Below are 22006 nucleotides of genomic sequence, written 5' to 3'. Positions count from 1 at the left end.
TCCGCGCCTACCAAGTTGCGACACCAGGTGCTGCCAAGCCTGATTGGTCTAAAAATGGGTGAAAATGAGCTCACGTGTTGCATCCAGCTGTGACGTTGTGTGTGCTGGACCCCAAGACTGTACCCCCCCCCCTCTCCTCTCCAACCCACATAGGTTGCTATAAACTGGGACGAGGGTGGGGTTTTGATAGAGGCAATGCGTGGAAGTTAATTCGCCAACTGGGATATTATTTTGTGTCAGAATGTTTTAATTGTTAAATTGTTGATCTCCCTTTTTTATGACCGTGTCTGTAATTATGCACCTAGGCTGCCCTGAGCCAGCCTTAGTTGGGGAGAGTGGGGTATCTAGTGAAATAAAAAAACAAAAATTTAAGCCCTTCCCTCCCTCCCCCCCCCAAAAAAATCCCACCCTCCTCAGGCTTCACCCCCCAAATCTCCAAGTAGTTTCCGGGAAACAAATCCAGTTCACCAGATAAGAGTCTGTCGTTCATGTGGCAGAATGGGGAATCAAACCCGGTTCTCCAGATTAGAATCCATCTGTTCCTAACCATTATACCATGCTGGCACTCCCCTATTATTATTTCTTCCTGAATTTGAAGGCTTCCAAGCCTTGTTTCTTGAGTTGCACCACAGGATTAGTGATCCACCATTTGGGCTGGTTTTTTTTAAAAAAAATTATGGGCTTCACCCAGATGACTGCTCAATAATCCAGTTTTTAGTTTGTACCTCTGTCCTTTCAACAAATCAGCACAAATACACATTAACTAACCCCCCCCCCCAAGGAAAAGAAAGAACTCTAGATGTGATCACATCAAGTGCTTACTGTGTGCTTTATAAAATCTATGTGCTGTTTCCGCACAGCCCAACAACAACGCCCTAGGGATGGTAAACACACCTTCCCCAGGGCGCTGTTCGCACAGCGATGCAGCAGCACCGTGCTCACGCTCCCCAAGCGGCACAAAGACACTGCTTTTGAACCTCGTTCTAAGCGGAGTTTGAGGTTTTTTCAAAGTGAGCGTCTTCCCATTGGCTTAGCTGGTGCAAACTGCGTAAACGCGTGAGGGCACCACTTTTGGTCTCCAGAAACGTGGTGTTCTGAAGTTTACTCACATCTCTTCCCTGCGCAGCTCTGGATGGCTGGAGGGACACACCCACACTGCCCTCCGACCAGATCGAAGGGCAGCATGGGCATGTCCCTCCAGCCGTCTAGAGGTGTGCAGGGAAGAGAGGTGAGTAAACAAAACGAACCCAGAGGCAGCTCCGTTCGGTGGCCTCGGCCATAAATTCAGGGATGTGCAAACAATGCAGATGAGACACTGCAAGTGAGTTTGGAACGGACAGTTGTAATCTGCTTTGCTGGCTGAGGCTTCCTCCAAAGAGCTCTGGGACCCCTAGGTTTCCTGAGATTGCTGCTGTTGGCAATTCTTTCCCTCAGTCCCTTCCCTCCCAAGACTCCTTTGGAGGCCAAAGCCACGACAAAGATCAGAGAGCCCTGTTCAGGAGTTCATTTTTGGTATTCCTACACTGCATATTGGGGGATTGCTTTACGCATGATCCTCTCAATACATAGAGTTGCCATTTTGTGTGAACAAAGTCTCTTACACACACTTGGAAACCTTTTCTAAAAAATTTTCTGATTGGGTGCACTGACATATTCCGGAATCACGAGTGAACGGGCTAAAGTTAGAGGAGCCTTCTCAGCTCACTGTCGGCTCAAAATCCCACCCGCTGCTGTCTTCTCGGGCCGTCCTTTCTGCCACCAAACAGAAAAAAAGTGTAAGAAAGAAGAAAAACGTGGTGGGGAAAAACGGGGAAAGGAGTATGAAAGGGGTAGACAATATTGAAACAAACATGGAGAGTCAGAGATGGAATGTCAGCTCAGCAGAAGGGTTAAATGCTTACAAAGACAAACCCGCGGGGAATGATGTCCCACACATGCCCCAGAGGAAGAACACCACTGTGCTCTTGTGCCATTCTCATTCCAGTGGGGTTTGCGCGGGAGGGTTTCCTCCAAGGATCCTACCCCTCTAGCTCTACTCGCATGACCACCCCCATCCCCCTTGACAGTTTCTAAAGCACAAAGAGCTACATATATAATTTGATCCAGGAAGAAAAAACACACACCGTTCTTCCCTCCCCCCTCTAAATATACTAGACACAACGAGAGTTTCATTTTCTTTTTTTTCCAGTATTTATATATATATATTTATATTACGTATATTATATATATATAATATGTAAATATATTTCTTAAAACAAATATATAAAATGTTAAGACACTTCACTTAAATGTAAAGAGGTTGCTTTTTTTGTGTGTGTTTCATTTTTCTTTTTTTCGTTTTGTGCAATCCCAAGAAATTGCATTACGGACTGTTGTTGTTGTTGTTAACATATTTAATTTTTTAAAACTTTTTTTTAAAACTTTGTTATTCAAAAAAAGGCTCTCTTAAAATTTTTTATACAAAAATGATTGATTTACAAAAAAGAAGACGAAAACCCATAAAAAAAATCAAAACTCCCACGCTCCATCCCCACCAAAATTTTTAGAATATAATTAAATTAAAAAGGACGAGCTAGTCAACCAAACACGGAGTGCTTACATATTGTATTATGTTGCATACAGACTCTTCATATCTTTGTATTTTTTTTTACAATCAAGCGCCATTTTGCTATACATGTCAATGCGCATCCTTGTATGTGCACACGCATCATATAAGGTATTTCTGAAGTTATTGTCTGTGCTTAACATTTTAGGGTAGAACCCCAGAGGAATTTCTCCTGCGCAAGTTCTGCCGAAAGAACCACAAGATCTCAGATGCTATCACCTTTCCTGAGAGGGAAAGGGAGCACTTCCTTTTCTTTAGAACTGAGTTCGCACAGAAAACACACGTGCCCCAGACTGTGTTTTTCAATCGCTCCTCAAAAAACACCCCACCCTTCTGTTTCTAGCCTGCCATTCTGTCACATACACACATACCTATTGTACTTTTATTTGAAGAAATCACCCACAAATGCAATCTGTTTCCTGCCTTGCTTGCTCAGTACGATGGTGTTTCCAGAGCTCTCTCTCTTCAACATCTAACATTCTTTCTCACCATATTTTCCTATCTGTGCTATATTTATTTATTTTAAAAAATTCCTTCTGTGCTTTCTGCAACCAAAATTCCACGCAGAATCTTGGTGGAAACTATCACAGTTTCCTCATCCCACTGGTCATGAAGGAAAGTGAACTCAATCCACTGGTGAACCAAAGTTCAATTTTCCATTCAAGTCCAAAGTTTCTTGGCAAGTGGTGGCAATTCTGAGCTGATCACTCCACTGAAAAGCCAGCCAGTTGGATCCACTTCATCCACGTCTCCAAGACAAAATACAATGGGCTAGTCCCATTAATTCTTGGCTTCATTCCATTATCCTAGTCTTTTCTCCTAGAGCTGAGGTTACCATAGTATTGGATGGAATTCCTACAATGCCAACAATCTTAACTTCACATAATTTCTTCCCATTTGAGGACTCACCTTCCATTTTTCAAGGAACCTCAACTCATAGTTACAGAACAAAGAAGACTCACCTCTTTGTGACCTGAACCACCACCCTCCCACTGAAATCTCCCTAGTCATGGTAGAACTCCACGTCCACCAGTCCTCTGCAAATCCTCCCTTTCCCTTATCACTCAACTTCTTTGATACCCTGATGCCCTCATCTCCCTGACTTTTGCCTCCTATTTGGTATTCCACATATTTTGAGGGCTCCCTCCCACGTATACGGTAACTGAATGGACATTTAAAGTGCTACATTATGCGGATTCATTTCATAGGAAGCATGACTTTCTTTTCCCAGACCCTGTTCTCAGTATCATTCATATCAACTTTCTGCTACCTACTTTGGTTGCGTCCCTTTTCGTAACAGTCTCTTTCCCCCCTTTCATAACAGTTGGTTGCTTCTGCAAGGTTGAGAAGATGGGGGGGAGGGGGGCATTAATTACAGGCTTAAAATTCAGTGCTTTTTTCAAGTCTTTGCTCTTCTTCCAAATTCAATCCAATGACTTGGAAGAAAAAGAAACAGATATATCAACTTGTGATACACACACCTGCAAACAATACTCCCCGTTTCAAAACAGTCTTTGATACAGCAAGTAAACTACAGAACCCACAAAATGGAAGCACACACATGCCCCAAAGTCAAAACACTATCGATTCATGAATGACTCGGCACACACCTACAAGGATCCACATTAATCAATTAATTACAACTATTTTTTTAAATGTAAGGAAAGATGGATAGCAGCAAATGTCCATGGGTTCTGAGGCGTCTTCAGAAACCATTTCTCCCCTCCCCTTTCTAGATGCTTCCGCCAAGGATCCCATTCCCCTCTCTCAGCCCCTGCAGAGAACAGTGAAGCCCAGAGCTGTCCAACATCCTTCTTGCTTGAAGTCTTTGAAAGTGGCAAAGTTCGTGGTGTTCATTATACACAAACAACATAAAATTTCCAGAGTAGAAAACAAAGGTTGGGATGGGGGAGGGAAAGAGGAGAGGTTGGGGAGGTCTAAGGCTTCAGGAAGAAAGAGAAAGCTGAGTGCCAGCCACATTTTAGTGTGGGAAAAGAACAAACCAGTACAGTCATTTTCAGAAGAAGGATGTGAGACAGTAAACGGGTCACTTTGGAGCACATTTTGATACAGAAAGTGACCTTTCCCAGGGGAGCTGAAAGAGAGTCTGTAGGGCAGCCATTTTGGAGAAGGTCATGAGGCCACAGGTTGGCCATTCTGAGGGAAGCTTAGAAAGTCTAAGGGGAGGGACTTTTCTAGATGCCTCAGTAAGATCTGGGGATGAGAAAAGCAGAAAGATGGCGGCAAGCCCTCCCCAGTCCCCCAGTTGTGGTAAAACAACCAAATGAGCAAAAGAGCTTTTAGAATGAAATGGAGGAGTTCCGTGACCCAAAGGAAGTCAGTACTGGGATGGAGGTCCTGCCCGAAGTAGGTTTTTCTGAGACCGGGCTTGAAGTCTCATTCATCATGCTAGGATCCTTGGTTGATCTAGCGGCCTAGAAAGAAAAGCAAGATTCAGGGAAAAGAAGAAGGAGGAAGGAGGAAAAGGAGAATGGCGAGGGAGAAACCAAACATTTTCTTCTCAAAGGAGAGAAAGAAAGAGAGAAAGAGAAGAAAAGACAGAAGAAGAGACAGCATGGAGGGCTAGCTAGGAAAATATCTATTCGAAGCAGTAGCATTGGTGAGGCCTGAGGCAAAAAGGTCCATTTGACAAGAAAGAAATTAAAAACAAAATGGAGCACAAGATGACCTGGTTTTACTGGACACAAGGAAGGAGTCGTTTTTTTTTCAGTGGGAGCAAAAGGGGCAAAAGAAGATGAAAAAAAGACAGAGGGGCAGTTGGACAAATGTGTAGGCAGGCAATGGAAGGAAGGAAGGGCAGGGCAAGGGAAGCAGGAGGGACAAGAATTGAAATGTTAGTGTGTGGCCATGGACACCATGTTAAAACAACAAGATTCATTTCGCTGAGGTGAGCAGGGGGGAATCTGAGTATGGTTGGTGGAAGGGACAGAATGCAGGTAATAGCAGAGGTGCTGTTTGACACAGGTAGCCCAAAAGGGATTGTTGCTTGTGGCTGGGGAGATCAATGGCTGCCATCTTGTTTGACATCGGTGGTGTCAGATTGGGTTGGGTACAGAGGGAGGGAACTATTTTTTAAAATTTAAAATGGCAACAGTTCTTGAATCATAGTTACCGATAGATGGGAAGAGAGGTGATAAAAACTTGTGAGAACAAAATCGAATCAATGCTCCAAGCAAGCTTTCCCCTCCTAGCGTTGAATTTTGAGAGAACTTTGGAGAAAGATCTTACCAATGGACATTTAAAAAAAATGTCCTACCTAGGGGCTGCTTCAGACATATTTTTTCCCCCTCATGAGACAATACACATAAAAAATACCATGGTATATATACTGTGGGCTTGCAATGGAAAATCCTTGTGGATTTTACATGAAAGATCCACGAGCAAGAACAGGCCGAAATCTGGTGGTCTGATGGTTGCTCTTCAACTCTAAAGTTTTATCTGTTAGGAAACTGAAGACCAATGAGTGGAAAGGGAGCTAACTGGTAATCCAGTGCCACTATTTGATAAGAAATCCTTATCAAATAGTCACCCACATCCAGCTCTAAAGATAGACAACACTGGATTCATGGCCAGAAGTGACTTTAGGGAGGTCCACTCAAACCAACCCAACTAGTAGATAGTCAACTTGCTCTTAATGATCTTCCCAAATCTTTCATGCCCGTTCCTCCAAGGATACTCCATAGTGAAGGGAAACATTTATGTCAGAATTGGCCACTAGTGTGTTTACTCTAGGTTTCAAAAACGCCAATTGGTATCAATGTCTTCCGCTGTTGCCATTTTAATGAAAAAAGGAACCAAAGGGAAAGGGTGAAAACTACCTCATACCACAACCTATAGAAATCTTTCACACCTGTGGAATCTCCACTGGTGCAAATCACCCCAGCCGATCTGCCATTTGGATCTCTTCTTTTGCTCTAGTTCAGAGACGTTGGAGAGAGATCTCACAGGGCAGCTTTGCATTCAAGTGCAAAGTTGTTACGAAACCACGGCATGAAAGGAGCCACACAGGAGATATCCTCTTGGCAAATGTTCCATGGATGAAATTTAGGGAAACAGCACCTGTGCGTTATGGCAAAGGGGTTCAGACTTTGGTTAGAGTTCAAGTACGTGGGGAAAAGGAACTGTGCAAGAGAAACCGAAGTTGAACGTTTTTCAGTTTTGCTCACAAACCATTTTCCAAAACGCATTGAAAAAGCCGCAGAAGGTGGGGACAAACTCCTCCAACAGGTGCCCCCAACCTTTGAGGGAAGCCCCCCCCCCTGTAATTTGTGTACATGTGTATGGCAAAATGAGCAAAACTACAGGTCTTGTGAACAGCTTGGAGACACAGATTTGTAGGGGAGCATCCATGGTCTTTGCCATTCACTAAACAATTCTGGCATGACAAAAAAATAAAAGCCAGGGGTGCAAGGACTTCTGGGAAATGAACTAGCATACCAAATGTGCCAGAACAGGGATAAGTAACAGGGTTTGTAGAAGGGAAGGGAAGGTCAAGTCTCAGGGAACAAAGGTGGGGGAGGGGAGCAGGAACAGGAAGAGAAGTTGTTGTTACCTTGCTTTGTGGCCTCAGAAAGTTGGCCAGCCACTGGGCACACTGTTAGCGTCAGCAAGAACACAGAAGCGTGTGAACCCAGCTGAACTGCACGTGCCTAACCATTAAGACTTCAACCAATGCTAATGCATGGAGGCCTTCTGAAGGGCAGGGAGCGGGGACAGGAATGTGAAAAAAGTTTCCATCTCTCCCACAAGGGGGGACAGGGATCCCCACTCCAACATAAGTTTGCATTTACTTCTGCATCTACTGTTCTAAAGTGACATTTAAAAAAAACTGTTGGAGTCAGGATTGGGCACATCCCAAAGTGCTATCAGTCATAAAACAAAATAACTCATTTTCACTCTCAGATTAACTGTGGCGAACGTTTTTGTGGACTAGAGGGACAAGAAATGAGCTCCAGCCATCAAAAACTTCATGCCTGACTGTATTTAAGGGGCCGTGGGGCCCTCTGTTGCTTTGGCTGCAGCAGCCACAGTTATTCCTCTGGGATTGGTCGCTCCTGCAGAATTCATCAGAACATGCTTAACATAATAATAATAACAACAACAGTAATAATAACAATAAACGGATAACTAATATTGCAAATATACAACAATTGTAGCGAAATATTCAAGAATTACATCCTCCAGGAAATTCTGCACATTTTACTAATTGAATTTGGTGTGGTTGAACAATGTTTCAGATTCGTACTGCGTGGTAGGTAAGGAATACAATGAAACAAATTGCCAGATACTGAGAGAGATTGGTGCACTGTCAAACTGTTGAAAAATCAGGTCTCTGCAACTAAATAACAGAACATGAGCCAAACTGACGGGTGTTTGGCCGTCCCTACTTAAGATGGTCCTGAACAACTCCCACTGATTTAAGTTGAGCTTACATATTTTCGCGGTTGTTCAGTTAACACAGATGTCTGTTTTGAGACGGAGAGTAAAGCCGGAGAGAGCATCCCTGTCAGTGAGGACAGGTTCACTCATCCCCCAAACACTTTACTCCCCGTGGGAGTAGTAGTGTTGAGGTTCCATCTATACATTACCAATTCCTTGAGGAGCAACACAAGAACTTCGCCTCACAAGTAAAAATCACATTACTTACATGGCGACACATAAGTTTCATAGCAGAGACAACAGGAGCTCCATGGGGCAGTTGCGGACACAAAAACAGCAGCAGGGGGAAAGGCTAAAGTGACTTCTCCCTGCCTGCTTTGGTCACGAACACAGCTGGTGCACATCTGGAAGGCACAAAACTCCCGTTGCATGTGTGATGCAAAGTCCTCATACGAGGACTGTGTAATGTGTAGATGGAGCCTCAAGTGTGGCCTTTTCCCATCCCCTGCAACCTCTTAAATCAGGGATCCATAACCTTTTTGAACCTGCGGGCACATTTGGAATTCTGACATGGCACAGTGAGTGCAGCAACAAAATAGCTGCCACAAAATGGCTGCCATAGGAGGCAGAACTATCCACAAAAGGATTGCCGCAGTATAACTTCAGTAACACAGATCCTTGCGCTGTAGTGGCAGCTGCTGTCGCCAAAGCAACATTTTTTTAAAAAAACTGCATAGCCAATCAGAAGTTGTGCTGGACAAAAGCCCTACCTGGTCTCCTACTTCCTAAAAACACTAGGTAGGCACCCAACAAGGTGTTTGTGGGTGCCATGGTGCCCACAGACACCATGTGGGGACCCGTGCTTTAAATGCAGGTGGCAGGGAGTAAACCTAGGATATTCTGCACACGAGGCAAGTAACCTGTCCCTAAGACATAGCTCCTCCCTTAAGAGACATTGACTTTTGAACTGCAGCAGCAATTCTTGTAATTTCTCTCTCTCCCCCCTTGCATATATTTATTCAACTGTATAAAACGATTCCTAATATTGTTATTATTGTTGTTGTTATTATTATTATTATTACATACTAGATTGATGCAAATGGCTAAATAATAGCTCAACACCATGCTGTGGAAAAAGAGAAGATATTTTTCTAAAATAGTTACTGGGTGTCTCTCAGTTACTTTTCATTTTCCAGGCAAAAAAATATCACTACACAGTTGTAAAGACCTGTCATTTCTCTGTGCCACCGGGCCTCTTTTATCCCCCAACCCTACAATTGGATATGCTAGGAACTGACATCGGGACAATTCTTCTTTCCTGGTCACTCCTTTTCCTGGTCACCCCTTTGAAAGTCAGCATTGCTAAGGCAGGGTGACCAGGACATGGTCATACATGGACCATACATGCAGAGCCTCATGTATGTTCCTGTGGTGTACCCGAGGTCCTCCATGCGCAGCAGCTGTGTTGTTTTCAATGGAGCGAGCAACTCTGTGGATACAAAGGGCTGCGCGTGTGCATCAAAAACCCTTGTAACTCCTTAGCAGGCTTCTTATGGTTTTACTGTGTTTCCAAGCCTTACCCATTCTAAAGAGTTTAAGGGAGTCAATGTATTTTTCTTCTCTTTCCCACAATACATCCTGTACCTGTCTTTGTATCTGCAGAACATGCAGTGCTTCCCCATGTATGCCGTGGGCAGGGAGACTTTGAGGCACACACTCATGGAAGTATGGTGAAATGGGGAGTGAGCATGGATTCGATCATATGACATTGAATGCCCATCACCCCTTTTCTTGGGCTGGCAAAAGGGTCTCTGCTCATATACTTGATAATGTATTTAAATGTACACACTTTCTCCCATAGCAGGCAGGGGATATGAAATCTACCCACCTATCCCAAACAAAACAAACCTCTAAGGCAAATATGCAAATGCTTTCTGTTTTATGGTCATAACCGGGCCAGAAAAGTTGGGGGAAGAGTCTTTTAATTGCCAGAGTGGTGGATTCCAAGGAATCTGGAAAGGTGTGAGGTTCTTTAGGAAGTTATACATGCATGGCACTTTGGTCAAGTATAGCAGATAGAGGGCAGCTAAGGGCGGTTTGTGGGAGAACCTGTCTCTGTTCTCACCTAGCAACACACATGTCAAATATGTGTTTGGCTGATCTATACCCATGGACAGGAGTTCTCCTCATCTCTCTTCTCTAGTTCAACTGTCACCAGTGCAATGCAAATATTTTCCCCATCTCTCTCTTTCACCCCCCCTCCACCAATTGGTCCTTCTCCAAATACAAATACAGACTCAATCTGGCTCCACCCCCCAGAACTCCCATGCAGTGCAGCTGCCTAGAGATAAACTACCTGTTGCTGTCCCTGGATGCGCATGTATTCCATGCGTTGCTTTATATGTTTGCTTTTGTCTGGGCTGCCCTGCTGCGTTTGCTTCAGCCGCGATGCTGGGTTGACCATCTTCATGGCTGGGATGGAGACGCCACTGCCGCTCTGGAGAAGGAAACAAAAGAGAGGATGACATTGCTTAAGGCCAAGAATTTGCTATTGGCTGAGTTGCTATGAGATCACAGAACCTTCTGTCACCTATTATTTGCTGGCCTGCTTGGACACACTTCCCCACACCCCCACTAGCAACACTGGTATGGAGTCATGGAATGTTCATAAACATGCTAACTGCTCGGGGTGAGTCTGTTAGCAAGAGAATGTTGACACACTGTGTGGCTTCTGTGGAAGAGGAGAAAGGTTAATTTACCTCATGCCAGAGTTTTGGCAAATTACAAGAAGTGCTGAGAGACAAGCAAAAATATCCCTTGCAGGCTACGATTACTGAGATTACAGTAGCTATGGATTCTCTTTGAGATATTAGCAAAGCCGTTAACTGCAGTTGGCAGAACCCTCTATAATCATAGAATTGGAATTGTGTGCTTTAAAAAACAATGAACCGTTGCTCCTCTTCTCACTTCTGCTTTCTGGAAAGAAATGAGAGGATTAGAGGGCATAAAGAGTTGAATTAAGGGCAGAGAAGGGTTAAAAACAGGAAGGCAAAGATCAGAAAACGCAGAAGAGTGGAGTTGTGGACTCAAGTACTTCCCTGGACCATCCATGTGCTGAAAGCAACTCTCCCACCCGAGTCTGCTCTGTTCGTTCACTTTGAATTTTGCCCTGCCAGCCCACCACTTAGCAAATAGTTATAAACAAACAAATAAACCTTTTATCAAAAAGAAGAGGTCTAAAGCCCTGGCTCTCATCCTGTGGACTGGGGGCTCAAAGTAGGTCACCTATCTGTCGCAGGTGGGCAGATGAAAGGCAACCTGGATGTTATTACGAGGAACTGCAATTCACACAACAAATGGAGTCATAGGATCCAAGTCTCTCTTTAGCAATATTACACCTGACAAAATAAAACATGCACTTGTTCAGTGCTGTTTGATGTGAGACTCTTTCATTTTATGCTGGGTAGGGTGGGATGTCTTTTCCAAGGGCAGCTCAAAAAATATAATACATTTAGAAATGTGTCCCTTTTGAAGAACTGATGGGTCTAAAAGGGGATAAACAAGATGGTAATGTTAGCCTACAAAGCTCCCTTTCTAAGGAGCCTTCTAAGGATCTAGCAGTGGATCACATCCAAGGCTAGGCATGAGAAAAAGATCCCTGCCATCTTCTAAAAGCCTTGAAGTGCTGCCAAGTAGGAAGTGCCGTAAACATGTAGGCTGAAAACTGTTTTTCAGACACCAGGCGGTGGTATAATTGAGGCATTTTTATTTTTGGTGTACACAAACACACACTTCTCTTCACCTATCATCAAACCTAAAGCTGTTAGGAGACATCATCTGTGGTTTCGGAGTTGATTGCTGATGACACCAAGCTCTGTGTTTCCTTATCCAAATCACCTGATGCTGCTGTAGAGGGTCTGAACTTTTCTATCTGCTGTTGCTAACTGGCTAGGGATAAACAGGTTGAAACCTAATCCTGGCAAGATGGACGTAAGGTTGGTTGGAAACTCTCAGATTTTCTGCTGTTGAGTGCGTCTAGCTGATACCCGCTGATTTGGCTAGGAGCCTGCAGGATATACTGGGCCCAGTATTATTGCTGGAGAAGCAAGAGAAAATGGCTGCTCCATTTGCTCACACTCAGCTATTCAGAGGGGGAGGGCACAGCTTGCCCAATGTCTCATCTAAGTAGATGAAGGAAGAAAGGGACAGTCGTTTGACTCCTCCACATGAGCGGCAGACATTAATCTGGTGAACCGGGTTTGATTCCCCGTTCCTCCACATGAAGCCTTCTGGGTGACCTTGGGCCAGTCCAGTTCTCTCAGAACTCTCTCAACCCCACCTACCTCTCAAGGTGTCTATTGTGTTTTTTGGGGGGGAGAGGGTAGGGAAGGTGATTGTAAGCTGCTTTGAGACTCCTTACAGTAGAGAAATGGAGTATGAAAGTCAACTCCTCTTCTTTACATTATATGGAGGCTTCCTTCAATCATCCTGGGCTGATAGCCACTAATGGACCTCTCTTCTACAAATCTAAGTTCCTCTTAAAGCCATCAATATTTGTGGTCCTCACAACAGTGAATTCCACAATTTAATCACTCGTTGAGTAAACAAGAACCTCGTTTCATCCATCCTGAATCTATTGCCCATCAACTTCATTGGGTGCCTCAATTATTATGGAATTGATGATCACATTATTTTATTTTATTTATAATCTGCCTTTCTCACTGAGATGCCAGGCAGACCACACAGCGTAAGTCAGTGCAGTCAATAAGATGTCTAATAAGCAATGTATTGTGGGAAAGGCAGGGGGAAAAACCCCTCTGGTTCATGCAAGGATCCACTAATGGGATGAAGTAGAATACTATCCTGAAAGTAAAACATGGGAAATAATTCACATTGTAAAAAAAAAAAAGGGGGGGGGGGAGGGAAAGGAAGGCCCTCATAGAAACTGCCTAGTTGAGTCAGGCTGACTGTTCCACACATCTGAATTGCATTCGTTCTGTATCTTTTTCAAAGGCACAAAAGCATCCCGGTAAAAGGACTGTGTCAAGAACAAGGCAAAATGTTTCAGGAACGGATCAAGAAAATGTGCGGATGGTGTTATTAACTGAACATGAATGACTGGCTATTAATGACCTGTCTGTATCTGAAACAGCAGACCAGTGAAAAGTGGTTGTCTGAGAATCTGGATGAACTGGATATGACTATGGATGTTATCAGTGGTGAGATTCAGCCTATCCGCACCTATTCGGTAGAACCGGTAGCTAAATTTTTGTCTAGTTCAGAGAATGGTTGTAATCCCACCACAGAGTTCTTTCGGAACCATTTGTTAAATTATTTGAATCCTACCGATGTTATGCCCCCAGAGAAGCTCTTATTATTTCATTAAGCATTGGTTTCCCTATAGCTAGCATGGGTTTAGTTCCTTGTATAGTCTTCTAAGGGAGGGAATTTTAGTCAGACCCTGTCCCTTTAAGAAATTTCCCTAGCAGTCTACCTGTTATTACCCAGCAATCCCCCTGTTTAGCTCAGTCAGTCAGTCTAAGGTGCCTAGGGTAGTTGGAAGGCTGAAATATCTGTTATGTCCAAGGTATATAGAGAGAGCATAAAGTTAAGGTGTCAACAGAAAGTAGCATCCAGACAAAAGACTGAAGGAACCAGAAGGCATAGACAAGTGGACTTTCTTGAAAGGAGTCAAGAAAGAATAAAAGTCTACAGCTTCACGTTTGCTCCAGTCAAGCAAGTACTTTATCTTAGTTGAACCCTGGGAGGAGTTAGGGTCTCAATTCTTCTAATAAACCTTGTTTTTGAACTGTTACACCTTACTTGTGTGTCTCCCACACTGTTCCACCCAAGAACAGGGCACCTTTAGATTGTTTTACTTGGGGAACAGAACAATGCATGAATTATGCGATTTATGGTTACACACCCATGTAAATGAATTGAGCTTTAGTAAGAGGGACTACAATCAGAATCCAGGCTAATTCCTGCCCATTTTCCCAAATGGGAGTTCAGTTGGCTACATGCCTACATTAGGCAGAAGACGTGTGATTTGATCTCGCAACATTTCTAATGCAAAAAGCTACTATGTAGGCTGTAATTTGGATCGGGGTTCTAGCGCAGGGAATGAATTAGTGCCAGGTTGGGAAATGCCAGCAGAATTGGGGGTGGAACCTGGTAGAGTTCCCAGCCTCCAGGTGGGCCACGGAGAGCCTCCAAAATTACACCTCATCTCCAAACTACAGAGATCTGTTTCCCTGGAGAAAATGTGTGCTTTAGAGGGTGGATTCTGTTGCCTTGTACCCCCCCACTGATGCCCCGGCTTCCCCAGGGTCCACCACCAAATCTCCAGGAGTTTTCCACCCTGGAGCTGGCAGCCTAGCTCACTCCAGTGGCTGGGGGAAGGGACTGGATGTTAGGTCCTGGACCAAAGACCAATAAGTGGACTCTAGATTTTGACAGCAGAATTTTTTTATTGAGTTGGCAACAGAGAGTCAGAAAGCCAGTTCTGTGAGTCCTGGCTTTTGCAGTAGTATTTATCCCTTGCTGTGTCCTCCTCTCTCCCTCCTCCCATCTTCTCAAGGAATGTGGGAACAACGAGGTGTGGCCATGGCGATAGTCTCCTTCCAGGTCTCTGTACCTTCCTCCTCCCTTTTCTGAGCCCATAGCAGGGATGCTCTAGATAACTACATTACTAAGCGCATTGAAAGAGAACAAAAGGCCCATTAACATAGGACAGGTGTTGATACAGAGAAGGTCAGAAGTCGCACCCCAGTCCTATTGGATTGATTTCCCTCTAGCCCTTTGGTGCCTCTTGGTCTGAGGCCAGGAGGGAACAGGCACCACTGCTGACATTGGGCAACCCTAGGCTTGGGGAGGGTGGGGTTTGGAGAGGGAGGAGAACACATCGGGGCATGCCATAAAGTCCACCCTTCGAAGCAGCCTTTTCTCCAGGGAATCTGATCTCTTTTACCTTGTAACCAGGTGTAATTCCAGGAGATCTCTAGCTATCACCTGGTGACTGGCAGCCATAGAGTGGAACCTTTCTTCCACTCGTGCTTTCTGCTTATGACTGCCGCTTCTAGTAGCCCCAGGTGGGGGAAAATAACACATATAGTACAGGTAACTTTCTTTTCCCCCTACACAGGTGAAACCTGCTACCTTACTTGAATGAGAAAAGTAGTCAGAAACCAGTGTCGCTAGGCTGAGAGGCTCACAGATGAAAAAGAAAACAGAAGATTACCGAGAGAGAGCAGATTTTATTAGTTGTCTCCACATAGCCTTTGCGCTACAGAAGATATGAGAGTCAGAAACAGGAGTAATTGCAGAAGGAAAATGTACATTTGCAGTGGACCAGACAGATATCTGTGTCTTGGCTGAAAGGGAAGGGAAGATGGCAGTCTGCTAAACTATGCCAGCACCATCCCTAGATTTTTACAGGGTACTGGAGTTCAGCACCATGGTCAGCACAGGTCTGGGTGCGGAATTTGGTTCGCAAGCTTGCAACGTTTGCTGGGTCTGGTCAACAGCTTTTTTTTTGATGCAAGAATTTGAAAATGCCCAAGGCACAACCCACTCAGAGTTAAACACTTTAAAGTCTTCTGGGCTTTGACAGGAGGCAGCTAAGCAAGAGATTAATTCCTCCTCTGTAATCGGTGAATTAAACGTGCTTAACCTTGGCGTTGTTATGCCCTCACTGGGCTGATGGCTAATCTCAACCTCAAAAACTTGCTCATGTGGGTAAACCGGAGTATTGTTAACAAAGCAACATGCGATTTGCTTTAAAATGAAATTGAGAAAAAGGAAGCTAGTCCAGGCTAGGCCTACGTCTGAATTTCAAATGAGTCGTGATTCACAAACTCACACTTCAGGCTCAGTTAGAAGTGATGGTAATTCTAAGTAAGGTTGCCAGCTCTGAGTTGAGAAATTCTTGGAGGTTTGGGGGGGTGGGGCCTGGGAAAGGCAGGGTTTGTGAGGGGGAGGGGCTTCAGTGGGATAGAATACCATTGAGTCCATTTTCTTCAGGTGACTTGATCTCTGTTGCCTGGAGATCAGTTGTAATCCCAAGCAATCTGCAGCCACCATCTGGAGGCTGGAAACCCTGATTTTAGAGGGAAGTCATATTTTCCTCAGCAAACTACTTCCTAGCTACATAGAAGCATCGAACAATCGTTTTTTTGGGGGAGGGAGCATTTTGGCATTCTCAAAAAAGTCTCCCCTAGTTTTCAGTAATTTTTGGCATGGCCTGAATAAACACATGGGCCAACTGGTTTGCATTCTCCTCGCTTGTCCTTCCTCTCTCTTGGTCAAATGCATTTTCCATCCATAACATAGGCTGCAAGCATAACAGCCCTTCCTAGTGAGTAAGAAGAAGAGTTTGGATTTATATCCCCCCTTTCTCTCCTGTAAGGAGACTCAAGCTCCTTTCCCTTCCTCTCCCCACAACAGACACCCTGTGAAGTGGGTGGGGCTGAGAGAGCTCCGAAGAACTGTGACTAGCCCAAGGTCACCCAGCTGGCATGAGTTGGAATGCACAAGTTAATCTGGTTCACCAGATAAACCTTCACAGTTCAAGTGGCAGAGCAGGGAATCAAACCAGGTTCTCCAGATTAGTGTGCACCTGCTCTTAACCACTACACCACACTGGCTCCAAGCCACATTGACGAAAACTGCCAAGTAGACCTGCTTAAGATTGCTCCATCAATCACATCACCAAATATAACTGGTTGCCTGGCACTGTGATGTCATCCTGTGAGCAATGGGATCCCTGACTGTTTGGAATCCCCTATTTATGTAATCCCACATGGAGAATTAAGGAGCAGCTAGGAAAGCTGCATTGAAAACACAGAAGTGTTTTCAGCTCCGGTTTGGGAAATTCGGTTTGGGAAATTCAGCTCCGGTTTGGGTTGTCAGCTCTGGTTTGGGAAATTCCTGGAGATTTTGAAAGTAGGGCCTGGGGAGGGTGGGGTTTTGGGAGGGATCTCTGCAGAATATAATACCATAGAGTCCACCCTCCAAAACAGCCATTTTATCGAAAGGAAGTGATCACTACTGTCTGAAGATCAGCTGTAATAGTGGGAAATCTCCAGGCCCCACCTGGAGGTTGGCAACCCTGAGAAGTGGGGAAGGTTACGAAAAGGGCATCAGGTGGCATTTTATTTGAAAGAGCCCCAGTGCTAAGTATTTGGTTGGAAATGCTTCCTCGCACCTCTCAGAATGTGCTGTCTCGAGAGTGAAAATTGAAACCGGAGCAAATTTAGTGCAGCCTTGGCTTTTATTTTATGTTACTGCAATGGTAGGAATTTCTGTTTCTCATATTCAGCCTTTGATGCCAGTTCTTAATGTAGCTGCTCAGGACCGCTTCTCCCTTCTATCTTCTAACACCATTGTGCTGGCGGCTTCTGCCTTTCATTCAGCACACCCTCCCAGCTGCCTGCATTTCAGTCGTGATGTAATCTTGCTTCTCCTCAACCTTCCCTTTTTGATCGCTACAAATTCTCCCGCTTGTCTGCTGCGCTCTTCTCATTCTCACTTTACTGCTTGAGCCTGGTATTTCAAATTTACACCATTTTTCTTCTGCTGTTGACAATCTGACCCCTTAATAATATAAATCATGTTGTTGTGTACTCTTTCCTTTTAGAGGCTTCTTAAAACTCCTACCCAAAGTATTCCACCCCTACATTCTGTGCAGGGTCTCAGTGGCCAATTACCCACTGCCAGCTGTTTCCTGCTCTCTCCCTGCTCTGGCGCAAAAAGTCGCACCAGAAATGTTTTCACTTTATCCGTGGAAAGCAAGAAGCATGAACGGGCAAGAGGAAGGATATCGGGACAAGAAATCTTGCCCTGATGAACCTCCTGTCTCGGCGTTCCACAAAGAGGAAGCCATCGGGATGAGATTTCTTGCCCTGATGTACTTCTGATCCCACTGATGTCAATCAGCTTTCCCATGCAAGAGATTTGTGATTGCCAACATCTCATGACCAATCCTTCCTCCTCCACTTCCTCAACCTGGTCAGGATATTCATGAACATTCCATGACATCACAGCAAGCTTGGATAATCAACTGGAGGGAAAGGACGGTCACAAGTGACAGCCACATTGCCCCATTGGAGCTTTTCATATTGCCCCACAGGAACTGATGACAACAGTGCAGTTTCAGAAATCTCACCCCAAATATATGACATTGTTGCCATCTTGTCTTCTCTATATAAGACTTACAAAATGTATTCTTTGGTCCCTTCCACACATGCAGAATAATGCACTTTCAATGCACTTTGCAGCTGGATTTCACTGTGTGGAATAGCAAAATCCACTTGCAAACAGTTGTGAAAGTGGTTTGAAAGTGCATTATTCTGCATGCGTGGAAGGGGCCTTTGGCTATTAAATGTCGGGCTGAAAGACAGCACCGAGCTTAAAGAGATGGATACTCGCTTTTTATAGGCTAAAGAATTTGGGGCAGTGGAGGTGGTAGTGGTAGAGGATAAAATTAAATTCTGGCTGTGGGAAATCATTGCGAGGATTGCAGTTATTGTAGTTTTTAAGCCTCAGTTATGTGAATTGCTTTGAGAAGTGCTTCTCAAACTAATGACCTCAATTTTAATTTACTTATTTTGGCAGCATGAAAGAAACTTAATAAAGAAGTGAATTTCCACCGACATGCTCATTTAAGCACAAGGGTATCATTATTAAATACAAATCATCCAACAGGTATCCATTTATAGAAACCGAGTATCTGCTTTTGAGAGGAGACATGCTCACAGAGTTTTCTCTTCTCAGTTTTTCTATGGCCTGTGTGAATTCACAGCTTCCAGGGTTAGAAAGGCATTTAAGATTTAATTCAGAGGAAGACACACAGCTCCTAGACACACATATTGTGCACTTCTGTGCCCTTGTGATAAACACATGGTTCTTGATCCAGAGAACCATAGGAGCATCAGACAGATGTGTACCCAACTGTGCCTGCAAATGAACACAATGTGTGGTGTGCATGGAATACAGGGATACCACAGAGCTCCACAATACTAGGTTATCATTTCATCAGCATTCCCAATGTGCGATAACACATACCTACAACCTTGAAACTATACCTAGACTGGATTGCTCGAGTTTAAATATTTAGGTACAGGGATTTTTATTGGGAAATCCTCTGATTCGTATCCTATTCTTCTCTGTGTGAAATGAGTTGTGGTGGGTTTATCAAAAAATCTTAGCCAATTTAGTTTTGTTGTTCCAGAAGCTGTAGCATGTGACTGAGTGGCTAGAAGAGAGGGGAAATTTCCAGTCCTTTTTCCAATGTTAAAGCTTGGCCTTAATTTGTTTTAAGTAATAATAAAGAAGATAGATTTTGAGCTCGTGTTCGGTCTCTTCCTTTGTACCTAGGGGACTACAGCTTGGTTTTACAAGTTTAAGGCAAGGAGGAAGAACTTCCCCAAGAGAGAGAGGATGACTTAAAAGTAGGCTTTTAAGAAAACTATCAAGTTTGCCAGGGCTACAGCAATCCATTTGTCCTGTGGTAGAAGAATTTCTCTGACATTGTCAACAGACCTCCAAAAGAGATACTTCCATGCCTTTCTCTAGAAGAAGAACGTGCCTTCTTGTTGCAACTGACTCACGGCAACCCCTTATGAGACAAGAGAGGAGCAAAGGTTGCTTTCCACTGCTTTCCACTGCAAGGCAACTTGGTGGTCTCCCATCTAACCCTGTAAGCCAACCCCACTTAGCTTCCAGATTCTGACAATCTTGGGCTAAGCTGAGCTATTTAGGGGGCTTGCTAACCTTCTCCAAGGCAGCTCCCCTAAGCATGCAGCCTCTTTTCTAGATATGAAGTTTCCAATGGGATAACTGGAAAAACAACTGAATTTTTATTAGAAGTGCTCAAGTCAAAGACTTAATGGAAGCTTGATCACCTCTTCTGTACCAACCTTACGTGCTTTGTCCAGTTTTATGTCCTGTTTTAACACCTGCTCTGTCCTGTATTTTGTTTTATTTTTACTGATATGCCTAATAAAGGTCTGTTGAAGTTGAAGTTGATATGAAGTTTCCCCTTCCAAGTGACCATTCTTTGAGATGGCCATTATACCGCATGTCCCTACTTCACTTGTAACAACAGATGTCTGGTTTCTCAGCCAACTTGCCTCTTATCTGAATACCCAACTATTTAAAACAAATCATGAAGTTAGCAAAGCGCTCATAAAACTTATCTAAACTTGAAAGGCAGTCTCATAGGTTGTTTCCAACCCTTTGGATTTCACCGTTCAGATGTCTCTGCTCTTTCTCTGCCGCATTTAGAAATAAGCGTACACCCAAGAACCTGAAGGATTCATGTGAATTCTGTGAATTCACAGAATTTGGCTTAGCAAACAGAAGCCAGCTCAATCTTGACCATATCTTGTGCCAAGGAACTAGAGTTGCCAGTTCTGGGTTGGGAAATACTTGGGAGATTTTGAGGATGGCACCTGGTGAGAGCAGGGTTTGGAGAGGGACCTCAAGAGCAGATGAAATCTTGACAGGACAGATAGCAGAGAAGACTTTCAGGAGGAATCTAGAGGTAGAGGACAGCTAGAGTATTATTTGTTATTAAAAAAACTGAACCTGTGGACTGTCACTGAGCAGGAACTGAGGTTTGGGCAGCAGAGATGGTATGTAACTGGTTGGTGAAGACTTGGGTGAGTTGCTGCTTGCTTCCTGAGGCATTAAAATCTGGCAGTCAAATGCCATATTCACCAAAGTGGCACAGCCGCATCTGGCATCTCCAGCGTCCACCTTTCTTTCCTCTTTCTCAGTGTCAGCATATCTTGTTTGGGGGAATGTACTCATAAACTCAGTGGGTGCATGGAAGCCCATTTCACTGATAGCCATTTCAAGTTCTCTGATGGTCTCTTCCAGGTTCTCCAGCCTTTGGTAGGTATCTTTGCAAATGGCATAACTGTTTAAAGTCACGTTATCAAGAGATGTGCATTCCCTTCGCTGGTCTCCTAGTTCTTTCTCTAAGTTTATCTTGTCCTCTGTGGAGAGGGTACAAACCAGTTCCAAAGGATTCGGCCTGGATTTCATATTGTACTCGGTTACATCCTTGTTCGTGGGGGACCTTTGATTCTGCAAGGGAAAATTTAACATTGGAACATTTGACAGGTGACCTCTTTGCATCTGAGTGCTATCATCACTGGGGTCTTTCAAAGCTGTCTGTACCTCCTCTAGGCTCTGGTTGGCTTCTCCCTTTTTGGGTTCTGCCATGTTATTTTTGCTACGCAATCTTGTGGGTATTTCATCTTTTCCCATAGATGTCTCACAACCAAATGTGACTTCTGATGGGATCACAACTTCCTGATTATCGGCTGAACGGATTCCTAGCTCGGTCCCTTGCTCAGATATCTGCTGACCTTTGTCCAGCTGACCAGCTATAACCTCAAGTGACATTCTTATCATTTCAGGCTCCACTGTGCCTTTTTCTGTTCCATTATCACTGTGGAAAGGATGCTCGCTTGCAGAGCATGGCAGAGATCCTCGAGTTCTTATACATTTCTGCAGAGGCTGTGTACACATTAAGGTCTCACTGCATAACGCAGGTGAGGCAGAAACCAACAGATCTGGCTGCCCGTCATTTTCACCCAGCTCGCCAAACAAAACTTCTACCCTCTTGGGCTTCTCTTCTGTTTCTACTGTGGTCCATCCAAAGATTCCCGGCTGTCCTCTGATGCTTTGGAGCTCATCAGCTTGAAGACTGCATATTTCCATACCTGCCTCTGGTTGAGGTTCTGGAATTGGCAGGCTGGACACCTGCTTGGGAAGGAGAGTCTGAGGGAGGTGGGAAATGTTACCTGGGGGTGGCTTTGAGGGTCTTGACTCCTAAAGGAAAATTCAAACAAGAATTATTGTGGTGGGGACAACGGAACCATAAGTACCACCACGTTGACCGGTTCCCCTGCCTGAATGGATTGATACCATGTCTCATTTGATCTCATGATGCCCTGCACCTCCGTAGATATGTGCATGTAAGGACCAATA

The 22006-nt window shown here is 44.3% G+C and overlaps 1 protein-coding gene across 14 annotated transcripts in view; it reads right to left on the bottom strand.

Moving 5' to 3' along the window:
* Positions 1–1164: 1164 nt before the first annotated feature.
* SRCIN1 (SRC kinase signaling inhibitor 1) overlaps positions 1165–22006 on the bottom strand; it is a 400436-nt gene continuing 379594 nt past the window's right edge. For 7 of the 14 annotated variants that reach the window (XM_048518254.1, XM_048518251.1, XM_048518247.1 and 4 more), the window contains 3 exons: positions 20594–21847; positions 10362–10502; positions 4899–7220 (listed from right to left, as the gene is read on the bottom strand). In XM_048518254.1, coding sequence (XP_048374211.1) covers positions 6789–7220; positions 10362–10502; positions 20594–21847 — 1827 coding nt within the window. In that variant the 3' untranslated portion in view covers positions 4899–6788. Of the gene's footprint in view, positions 9495–10361; positions 10503–20593; positions 21848–22006 lie in introns of those variants that run through there. The other 7 variants (XM_048518255.1, XM_048518257.1, XM_048518256.1 and 4 more) reach the window with 7 other exon arrangements.

The sequence above is a fragment of the Sphaerodactylus townsendi genome, linkage group LG15 (assembly GCF_021028975.2).
Source record: "Sphaerodactylus townsendi isolate TG3544 linkage group LG15, MPM_Stown_v2.3, whole genome shotgun sequence".
In the NCBI taxonomy this organism is placed as follows: Eukaryota; Metazoa; Chordata; class Lepidosauria; order Squamata; family Sphaerodactylidae; genus Sphaerodactylus; species Sphaerodactylus townsendi.
This window is presented reverse-complemented; position numbering and strand designations above follow the sequence as displayed.